Here is a 12,141-nt window from a genome sequence, read left to right as displayed (position 1 = left end):
TATAAAGTTTTATTTCACCTTAAAGTTTTGATAAAGCTGACAATGTTTCTAAGTATTTTGTTAATTATTTACATTTTTTAATTATGATTTGGGAAAATCTGCATGATATTTAGTTTATCTTGTGTCCTCTCACAATTATTTATCTGCATCTACATGACTACTTGGCAATTACTACCTGGCAGTGTGGTCATTTAAATGCAAACTCTTTCTACTGGATTTCATAAAATGATCACCACTTTAGGAAAACCATGTGAACACTAAAAATGTAATTGGTTAAATTAACTTGAATGGTACATACCTCTGCTTCATAGCCTTCACGGAGGTTGTACGTCAGGTCATGCTGAATATCATTTGCAAATTCTTGCTGATATTCAGGGTATAGTCTCAAAACATCTACTAGGCCTTGCATATTAATACACTTTAAATCACAGTAGGTGAGTGCTTTTACATCACAGCTTGATTTCACAACCACATCAGTGCTAGAGGCTCCACCTCCTCCTCCTCCACCACCACCACTTCCATTGCCCGAAGGCTGCAGGTACATAGAAATATCACAGCCAAACAAATCACCTTTACCTGAAAAAAATTACAAAAGGTCATAGACTAGGTACCAGTTTCTGCATTGATGTTCAGAAATTATGCTTGAATTTCTAATTAACATTTTGATTAAATTGTCACCTATGACTTGTGTAGCAGATCTGATGTTTTTAGAACTATTCGAAGTATATGGCTATCAACAATGAAGAAAAAGATAGATTGTTACTTACAATAAAGAAGACACAGTAAGTTGCAGACAGGCACAATTAAAAAACGCTTACATAAATCTTTTGGCTGCGGCCTTTATCAGCAAAAGAGAAAGACACACCATTCATACAAACAAACAAGGTTGCTTGTGCATGTGAATGGTGTGTGTTTCTCTTTTGCTGATGAAGGCTGTAGCTGAAAGCTTTATACAAGTATCTTTTAATTGTGCCTGTCTGCAACTTAACACATATTCTTTATGGTAAGCATTCTGTATTTTCCTACAGTGTTGATATTCCTACCTGGAGTTTCCTCTCTTCAAAGTATATGACTTTATTTTACAGTAATATTGGGCAAATAATTCAGGAAATCTTGGAAATGAATCATATTTCTAACTTCAACAATTGTCGGAAAAGCTCTTGACGGTATTGTTGCTATCAGTGAAAATAAATTGTTTTAGGTCCAAATTAGTTTTCATTTCTAGATTTCAGGAAATCTTTTGACATGTTGCCCATTGCAGGCTTGCAATGCAGATACAACATATGGAATACTTTCCCAGCTAGCAAAATGGCTCAAAGATTTCTTAAGTAATAGAACCCAGTATGTTGTTGGTTGGTCGGTTGTTTTGGGGAAGGAGACCAGACAGCGAGGTCATCGGTCTCATCGGATTAGGGAAGGACGGGGAAGGAAGTCAGCCATGCCCTTTGAAAGGAACCATCCTGGCATTTGCCTGGAGCGATTTAGGGAAATCATAGAAAACCTAAATCAGGATGGCCGGACGCGGGATTGAACTGTCGTCCTCCCGAACAGTATGTTGTCCTCAATGGCAAGTAGCCATCAGGGACAAGAGTATTGTCAGGGGTGCCCCAGGGAAGTGTGATAGAACTGCTATTATTTTCTACATACATAATTGATCTGGCAGACAGAGTGGGAAGCAGTCTGCAGTTGTTTTCTGATGATGATGTGATGTACAGGAAAGTGTTGAAATTGAGTGACAATAGAAGGATACAGGATGACTTGACAAAATTTCTAGTGGATGTGTTGAATAGCAACGTAGAAAAAAATGTAAGTTAATGCATATGAGTAGGGAAAACAAAACCATAAAGTTTGGATACAGCATTAGCAGTGACCTGCTTGACAAACTGACATTGTTTAAATATCTGGGTGTAATGTTGCCAAGCAATATGAAATGGAATGAGCATGTAAGGGTTGTGGTAGGAATGTGACTGGTTGACTTAAGTTTATTGCAAGACTTTTGGGAAAGTGTGGTTCATTTGTAAAGCATATATACTCGTGCAACCTATTCTTGAGTACAGCTCAAGTGTTTTCGATCCATACCAGGTCCGATTAAAGGAAGAAATTGAAGCAATTCAGAGGTGGGCTGCTAGATTTGTTACTTCTAGGTTTGAACAACATGCAGATGTTATGAAGTTGAACTGAAATGGGAATCTCTGGAAAGAAGTTGGTTTTTTTTTTAAGGGAACTCTATTGAGAAAATTTAGAGAACTATAATTTGAAGATGACTGCAGAACTATTCTACTGCTGGCAATATACATTTTGAATGAGGACCAAAAAGCTAAAATACAAGGCATTAGGGCTCATACAGAAGCATATAGATGGTCATTTTTCCCTCTCTTTATTTGTGAGTGGAACAGGAAGGGAGGTGGCTAATAGCGGTACCGTACAGGGTACCCTCTGGTATGCAGTGTACATTGGCTTGCAGAGTATGTATGTAGATGCAGATTTATAGATCTTGTACAGTTTTGGACTAATATGGTGTCTGTGGGGAACTCCATTCATCTGCATAACTTTCTTTATGATTCAAACGTTGTTCTTTATGTTGATCAGATTTCAGTGAAGACATGTCTCAATTGTTTTCACAAGTGGACTTCCCTCTTGTCAATTCCATTCAATTCCTCTATCAGTTTTTCTCTATTTACTGACGAGAATGCTTTCTTACAATTTACAGAGACTGTATGGTACTTAGCTCTGGTGTATCGGGGTACCTGCTATCTGATCTGTAAGTGCTTCACTAACTGTATTGTGCTCCTGTCTTTTGTTGAGTATTTTCGTGAATACTTTGAAGGAAGTGTTTTCTAGCAACACTACTCTGAATGCATCTGCTGATGCTCTGTCTTCCTCTCCTTTGTACAGGTATTTATTGCTGCTATTTCCCAGTTTTCCGGATTCCTTTTTCTGTTTGTAAGCACCTGTTCATCAGCTCCTTCCACAATTCCTCCATATGAACATTGTAGATTTTGAGATGTTCCATGTACATGTTGTCATGTTTCTTCCTTCTTTTATTGCTTGTCTGAGTTCAGCACATGTTACTAATTCAAAGTTGTGCATAGTTTCTGTTGCTTCCATTTCATGTACCTTGTCTTTTTCCTGTTTATTCTATATTTCTGAGAAATGTGTTTCCCATTTCTTCATGTGAATTTCTCCTGTTATAGGTGTGACATTCTTTCTCATTGCAATGAATGAGTCTGATTTTTCATCTACTGCTAATTTTCTTGCCTTCTCCTCAATTTATTCTGCTTTTTTCCTTTTCATTGTAGATTTGTATTTTCTTTTCGTATATGGATACACAGTTAAATCTGCCAGTCTGTCTTCTTTTTTATAAAATTTTTGCTATTTGACTGTAAACTGCACATGTATTTCACACAGTCATGCTTTTGGTTTTATAGCCATTCTCAAGCACATGATGAAATGTTACAATATATTGAAAAAAAAAAAAAAAAAAGAATCTGGTCTCATACACATTGTTCACAACAGCTGATGCACAGAAGAGATGAATGATGGTCGTGGGAATATACTGACTGTTAAATATGCCATACTGTGTGTTAATGGTTATTCATTGCACAATGACATAATGTTCTTCAATATATTTTCACATACTGTAATATGATAACTGGTCTATAAGACCAGAAATATGTTTTTTTAATGATGGTTTGTCACAGATAGGTCAGATGCATTGTGACATTTCAACATGACTTGAGAATGGCTATAAAGCTGAATTTATGATTATGTGAATTAAATGACCATTTTACACTCAACTGGCAGAAATTTCTTTCAAAAAATTCTACATGTCTATGGTTCCCCATCAAGCAAAAAATCATGTCTGTGTTTTTGCTGTGTACAGTGTGTGATGAAGCAAGCTGGGATCTCTTTACTTCCTCTCTTGTTTTGATATCTGCCTCCTTAAATTCATTTCTTCATTTCCATAAAAGAGGAAGGCTGGCCCTCAGTCTTAAGGAATAGAGCACCAAGTCTAATTTTTAGTTTTGTGTGTGTAAGTAATTTCCTAATGTATTTTGACTATTCGTAGTTAATTTCTTTTATTATAGGGTGAAATCAGTAATTGTTTCATGACTTAGATTCTATTGTTGACCTATAAACAAATAAAAACTCTGTACTAATTAAAACATTTGGAAGAAGAACTGCTAGGATTCTTAAAGTACTTATTTGGCTCTATTCAAAAACATATCGGCAAGGCCAGCTCTTAATTAATTCCAAAATAATTACGAGGTTTGTCAGAAGTATTACTTGCATAACTATATCGATTAATTTCATTATTTAAACAAATAATTCAACCTAACCTATGTGATAGAAGAAACTGTTAAAATGAAGGAATTTTTCGATGTATTCAGTTAATTGAATGAGTTATGTTTTAATTGTAATTTCTGTAAATTAAACATCAAACAATGTATAGTTTCAGTGCCTATTATTGCAGGGATATATAAAGGACCAATTTTTGGTCCTGAGACAGTCACTCCGTGGCCGATTTTCAGAGGGAAATTATGTACTTTCCAAGTAACAACAATGCATCATCTTAACCATGGAGTTAGTGTAACATAAATAGGCCATGTTTTAAAACAATGCCAGTGTCTGTTCAATTTATTTGAGAAATAGTGTCACATGTACCTTATTATTCTGCAAGAACTGTGAACTATGTGGTTAAGTGTTTACTGCTCATAGACGTTCAACAGCAAACTATTGTAGCAGTATGCTGATGTTTGCCTGCAATCTATTAATGAGACTTAACATTTATCAGTAGTGAACTAGCCATATAACTGTGCAATATTGGGGGGTTGTGAACAGGGAAAGTAAAGAACTGTGAAATGCAACTGTGCAACTGAGGACTATCAATGAAGAAATAAAGCAGACGAATGTCACAAGTGCTGAAGGGTTTCTTTCCTTTCCCTAAAGCATTCTTGGTCAAATCAGTTTGCTCTTGCCTTCTTCTTTTGATTTTCATGGCTTTGTTTAATACTTCTGTGGGTATTTTCAGAGATTCTTCCAGTTGGCATTCCTCTATTAGTGCCATCAGTCTTTCAATGTTATCTCTGTTTTGCTCCATAATTCCTTGTTGTATCTTTTGGGAGTAGATATTTGATCCAGTTGTCCATTCCTCGGTTGTAGTGATTCAATGTGGAAGCTCTTTATTATGGGTATGTGTGTCCTAATGGGGCCTGCTGCTAAGAATCATAACCCTCCTTGTTTGTATAGCACTAAATTTCCTACTTTATAAAACACTAAAATCATTGTACTGGTTCCATTATGTGCAATGTAGGTTGGTATTTTCATTTTATTTGCTAGCTTGAAACTTTCCTCTTCTAGTGTTTCTAGCAGTAAGCATGAGCATTCATCTTATCAGACCCACAGTTATGATTTCTGGCTAGTATAAGATTTGTGTTGTATTTCAGTTTTTTGGTGGCTTTTGATACAATATCTATTATGATTTCAACCTGTACAGCTGGCTGTATATACACTGTCCAGTCACATTGATGTGACCATCTGTCAGAAGCTAGAATAACCACCTTTTGCAGCACGAACTACAGTGAGTCTCTGGAAAGTACCAGTAGTGACGTGGAGCCATGCTAACTCCAGTGTCATGTCCAGCAGCACTAGATTTCTCAGTTGATGATCCATGGCATATAAAGTCTGATCCCACAGATTTCTGACAAGGTTTTGTTCTGGAGAGGTTTGTGGCCACGAGAGTATGGTAAACTCATCGTAGTGCTCTTCGAACAACACACATACATTGTGAGCTGTGTGACTCATTGCATTGTCCTGCCACAGTGTTGACAAATAAACTGCCTGTGGGGCTGGAGATGGTCCAGAACAATGGATGCACCCTTGTGCTGATCCACTATGCTTTCTAGAATGACGAGATCCCCCAGGGAATGTATTCCAGAATGACCCTTCCAATGATTTTTGCAGGGTGTTTGCTTTCAGATGTTTCATGCCATACAAGCCAATGGCCACCTGTCTGATGGAGCATAAAAAGTGATTCATTTGAAATGGCCACCTGTTGCCTATCGGTGGATATTCAGTTGACCAAAGCAGTGTCACCTTTCTTTTATTTCCTTCATTACTTCTTCACTGTATGGTTTGAACAGCAGGGTTGAAAGATTACATCCCAGTCTTAAATCCTTTTTAATCTGAGCACTTAATACTTTGTCTTCCACTCTTGTTAGTCCCTCTTGGTTCTTGTATATATTATATATTACCCATCTCTCCCTATAGCTACTCCCATTTTTCTCAGAATTTCGAATATCTTGCTCCATTTGATATAGTCAAATGCTTCTACCATGTCGACAATCCAATGAACGTGTCTTGATTTCTCCTTAGTCTTGCTTCTATTATCAACCGCAACAAAACAATTGCCTCTCTGGTGCCTTTAACTTTCCTAAAGTCAAAATGATCATCATCCAATATATCCTCAATTGTCTTTTCCATTCTTCTTATATTATTCTTGTCAGCAACTTTAGTGCAAGAGCGGTTACGCTGATTGTGCGATAATTCTCACACTTGTCAGCTCTTGCAGTCTTCAGAATTGTGGGGATGATATTTTTCTGAAAGTCAGATGGTATGTCACCAGACTGATACATTCTACGCACCGACATGAATAGTCATTTTGTTGCCACACTCCCCAATGATTCTGATGGAATTTTATGTATCCCTTCTGCCTTATTTGTTCTTAAGTTCTTGAAAGCTCTTTTAAATTCTAGTTCTAATGCTAGATTCCCTATCTCTCTTAAATTGACCCTGCTCCTTCTTCTATCACATCAGACAAATCCTCGCGCTTGTAGAGGTCTTCTATGTACTCTTTCCACCAGTCTGCACTCTCTCTGCATTTAATAGTGCAATTCCTGTTGCACTCTTAATGCTAGCACTCTTGCTTTTAATTTCCCCAAAGATTGTTTTCACTTTTGTATAAGCTGAGTCAGTTCTTCTGCCAATCATCTCTTTACATTTTTCGTGCAGCCTTTTCACATAACTTCCCTGCATTTGCTATTTATTTCATTATAAAGTGACTTGCATTTTTGTATTCGTGAATTTATTTGAACATTTTTGTACTTCCTTCTTTCATCGATCAACAGAACTATTTCTTCTGTTGCCCATGGTTTCTTCACAGTTACATTCTTTGTACCAACAATTTTCTTTCCAGCTTCTGTGATCACCTGTTTTAGAGATGCCCATTCCTCTTCAACTGAACTGCCTACTGAGATATTTTTTATTAGAGTATCTACAGTCTTGGAGAGCTTCATACGTATCTCTTCATTCCTCTCATTTTGTTGACATTCCTGACAAGCATTGTTGGTAGATGTTGAAGGGCGTCCTGAGCAAGTGTCATCTTTAACTTCTGTTCGGCCATTTTAAAACCATTTGAAATATTTGTAACACCAAGTACAGCTTAAGCATTCACCACTGATAGCTTCCTGCATCATTTGGCGTGTCTCTGTAAAGGTTTTCTTGAGATTCACGCAAAGTGTGAGGCACAATTTTCTACTCAATACAGCACTGAACGATAACTAACAAACATATAATAATGAAACTTCCACCAGTTACACAATAAACATGGGCTTGTGCAGGGATGCCAACCAAACTTTGACGCAACACACCATTGGGGCAAAATTATGAATGTTCCAGAATTATTTGAACAGACCTCATATCTAGAGTGAGCCTTAGCGTTTCCCTTTTCAAATATTCCAGCTTTACTATGTGTTCAGACTTCTGACATTACATGCCCCGACTCACGGAATGTTATCCTTTTGTTGGTTATTCAATCTTTTTCTCATTGTCACCTCCCCTTTGGCAGTCCCCTCCAGAAGAGCCAAATGGGGGACTAATCCAGAATCTTTTGCCAATGGAGAGATAATCACTTTTCAATTACAGGGCACATGTCCTGTGGATTTATAAAATGTGTCTTCAATGCAGTGGTTTCCATTGTCTTCTACATTCTCATGCCATCGATCATTGCTGATTCTTCTGCCCTTAGGGACAGTTTCCCACTCCAAGGGCAAAAGAATATCATGAAGCTCTGTCCGCTCCTCTGAACCTCTTTGACAAGGCCATTGGTGAATGAGGGGTGACTTCTTATGCTGGATGTCTTTGACCACCACTGCTGATGATTTTTATTCAAAATTTAAGTGGTGGTGGGGTTCGAACCTGATATCGAGGACATTTTCATTACTGATCAAAGACAGTACCCCTTTTTTTTTAAATCTAATTTTGTTTGCTTTCGTTCATTGCATCTGCTCGGGGCGGATGTCATAAGACATCCATTGAAGTTCGTTGTTGATCAGTTAACTCAGTTTCTTTTTATTACAGAGGGCAGCTAACCCTCTGACCGAACATGCTGAGCTACCATGCAGTAGACAGCAGGTGCTAATGTTCCATGATAACGTGTTTATCCTCTTATTTGTGTGCCATTCTCTTTTCTTGTTGGTAGGTTTACTGTCATTCCCCTTCAGTATCCTCTTTTTATCTCCAAAAGTTGTGTCTTCTCTCCTCCTCAGTGTCCTCTTTGTATCTCTGAAAGTTGTGTCTTTTGACAACTATTCCTTGGGGTCACAAGTCCACTCTTTGTTGTGTCTTGTAGATAAGGTGATCTTGAAGGTCTTTGTGAGAACACAGCTCCATGAAGTAACATCACTGGTGGTCCACCTGGTTGCCAATGACCTTGCTGCAGTGGTAACACCGGTTCCTGTCAGATCACCGAAGCTAAGCACTGTCAGGCTGGGCTAGCACTTGGATGGGTGACTATCCAGCCTGCTGAGTGCTGTTGGCAAGCAGGGTGCGCTCAGCCCTTGCAGGGCAAACTGAGGAGCTACTTGACTGAGAAGTAGCGGCTCCACTCTTGTAAACTGTTGTAGGCCGGGAGAGCGGTGTGCTGACCACATACCCTTCCATATCCACATCCAGTGATGCCTGTGGGCTGAGGATGATGTGGCAGCTGGTCGGTACCATTAAGCCTTTCAAGGCCTGTTCAGAGTTTAATTTTTTAGTTTAGGTCCACCTGGTTCCTGCACAGGAAACTCTTTGCCAGCACTCAGTCTGATGAAATTGTCACACTCAGTTGTTTACACTGTTTACATTTATATCATCAATAAAAGGTGTTACAAGTACATGGATCAAGTGATTATCCATTGTAATTGTCTCCTACACTGTACAGATCTACATTGTTGACTTCCAGTGATCATGATCTCTTTCAAATTTCAGCATTCAAGCTATTGCACAGCAACAATGCTACTAGATTGTCCATGTTATGCTATGAAATCTTCTCTTTTTATAAACACTTCTCAAGTTACATCATCAGCTGTAAATGGGTAACACCCCATAACACCCCAAATGCAACTCATGTGATAAAAAGTGACAGTGACACTCTCCTGGACAGTGCTACATTAATGTGTAACACTGCCGAACAGTGGAAGATAACAAACAATTTACTTTGTGATCTTGCATGGGATCCTTTTCTCTTTCCAAACTTGGTTACATGCAAACCATGTCAATCCAACTGATTTGATTCATGCTTTACTGCATTAGAAGAGACATCCATGCCAAGCACAAACATAATTGCTCTGAAGCTCATGCAGTTGGCTGCATCACTTCCCAAGCATCATATTGTACTGCCTGTTCTACCACTATGAATGTCACCCTGGCAATCTTCCAGCCACAGGATGCACCTCAAATTATTGCCTTTCAGGCCAGATTGACCTACTTTGTGTTTTGCCATTGTGGATAATATCTTAGCATCAAATAACATCAGAAATGGCACCAAATTCATCATTTTATGAAGCCACTCGGGGGAACATGGAGACACAGAAAGTGATATCATCCTTACCCTTTTTCCCCAGCAGACAACAAATACAAGATGATGAAAGTTGTGCTACTCTGCTATCTCTTCTGCTTCCTGGAACAACAAATCCATCACATCATTTATGATGAAGTTTTAAGTGACAGGACCCCATTGCAAGTATGCCATCACCTCTGCATACAGATTGACATACATTTTATGCCTGACCACATGTTATGTGCTCTTTTTGTTGTGAATTAGAATTTCAACAGATGTACAAGTGATGGCACATCAGTTACAAGCTGAGCCAACCCTACCTGACTTCCATCAATGGTGATGTCAGTATTCCCAGCCAGAGTGATGAATTTCACATGACATCAATAAATTCTCATCTCCATGCCATCCACACCTGTGCCTGTGCACAACATGGTCAACTGCATCACACTTGCATCTCCCCAACATTTTTCAGACCACTCTGTGCCTGTGTAGAATCATTTTTGTTAGTATCATGCAATATATGCCAATTCTGTCTGCAACTGCAATCCTCCAGGCAGTTTTTCAAACTACACCCAGCTGGAGTTTTAAGTCACCTTGATACCCACGATATCAGCAACAGACTGCATCCAGCCAATCACCTTCATGATAACAGACTTTTTGTACATGACCATGCATGACTTATTTCTTACACAAATCCCTGCCCTTCCACAGACACATTTGATGCTCACTGGCTCCTTCACAAGTGCCTTCACATCATGAACCATATGCAACATCTTCAACAACTCTAGTCTGAAACACATGGAATGAACTTTCACCTTTGACATGACAACAGTGTCATCCAACACAGAATCCAAGATGTCAAGTGGAAACCCCATGCAACACAGCAACACCTCAATCAGCTACGTCAATCACCAACATTTGTTGCCACCACTTTGCTGATACCTGTACTGCCATTCATGGAGCTGCTTACAGCACTACTTTTGGATACCCCTACAGTGGTCAGTACTGCACCAATCACTTGACCACTTGCAACTGAGTCTTTGTGTGCTGTTCTACCAGAAAAATTCAGAGACTGTGCCACTATGAATGGAATAGTGGACAAGGTCATCACCACTTCCAACTCCTGCCCCTGGTGCACCACAGACCACATCAATTACCATAAGGTCTGCTTAGGGCCACCAAAGCAGCAGTGGACTAGCTCTTACAAGCAGGGATAGTTCATCTCTCAGACAGTTCCTGGGCTTTTCTCATAAAACTGATCACTAAAAAGAATAGTTCCTCAGGTTGTGCAGTGATTACAGACTCGTCAATGCTCATACCATTATGGACAGATACCCGGTACCAAACATGCTGGACTTCACCCTTTATTTATTGAATGCCTCTGGTTTCAGTTTCATTGACTATAATAGTCAAAGAATGAACAAACATTTGCTTGGTGTTAGAAATATATTGACAGTGTGCTTTACAATAAATTACCCCTATCAGTAGGAAAAATAGGAATGCATTTAGGAATAAAGTAAAAAGATCTTACTTACACATTATTTTTACATTTATGATGCTTACCTGAAACCCAATGTTGTAGCAGCTCTTGTACTTTTAGTCTACAGTGTGACTGTACTGTAGTACGACTACCCACATGTCCTGATGGTATTCACAAAATATCCATTATCATGTCTTTCAGTATGTTCGAATTTATGTTCCTGTCTTGCAGGCTTAGGAACATGGCACAAACAGGCAATGTTTTATTGAAGTTTTTCTCTTCAAAAACTGATTCTGTAATGCCAGTCTTGGTGTCATTTTAATTTTCTTACTGAATGTGGCATTGATAACCACCTCCAACAAAGTTTTGACACCCTCTCTCACACTGGCAATGTAATCAGTGATGACAAATGTCAACTTCAACTCAAAGAAATTGTCTTCCACAGATACATTGTCAGCACATCAGGCATCTATCTGATACCACAACATATAGACACTATCCAACAACAGCCTCCACTACATGAGCATCAAGAACTATGACAGTTCTTAGGTGTGACAAACTTGTACAGAAGACACCTTTCATACGCAGCCTCTCTGAATGCACCCCTAACACAAGTCCATGATGGAAGAATACCACCAGCCTATCTCAAATGTAATCTCACATGAATGAATGATATGAGGTCTGCTCTGAAAGCATTAAGGCCTGCCTTATCCAGGCTTTCACCTCGACACACCCCTTCCTTGATGCATAGCTCATTGTAACAGCAGACATGAGTGACACTACTATTGGAGCTGTGTTACAACAAGAGTGGAAGGGGTAGGGGTTGGGGGAGGGGGGGGGG

The 12,141-nt window shown here is 38.9% G+C and overlaps 1 protein-coding gene across 1 annotated transcript in view; it reads right to left on the bottom strand.

Moving 5' to 3' along the window:
* The window catches only part of LOC124740341 (potassium voltage-gated channel subfamily H member 8), a 612,019-nt gene that overhangs the window by 51,865 nt on the left and 548,013 nt on the right, over positions 1-12,141 (bottom strand). The window contains exon 12 of the mRNA XM_047248622.1: positions 299-576. Coding sequence (XP_047104578.1) covers positions 299-576 — 278 coding nt within the window. The remainder of the gene's footprint in view (positions 1-298; positions 577-12,141) is intronic.

This window comes from Schistocerca piceifrons, chromosome 1, assembly GCF_021461385.2.
Source record: "Schistocerca piceifrons isolate TAMUIC-IGC-003096 chromosome 1, iqSchPice1.1, whole genome shotgun sequence".
Lineage (NCBI taxonomy): Eukaryota > Metazoa > Arthropoda > Insecta > Orthoptera > Acrididae > Schistocerca > Schistocerca piceifrons.
This window is presented reverse-complemented; position numbering and strand designations above follow the sequence as displayed.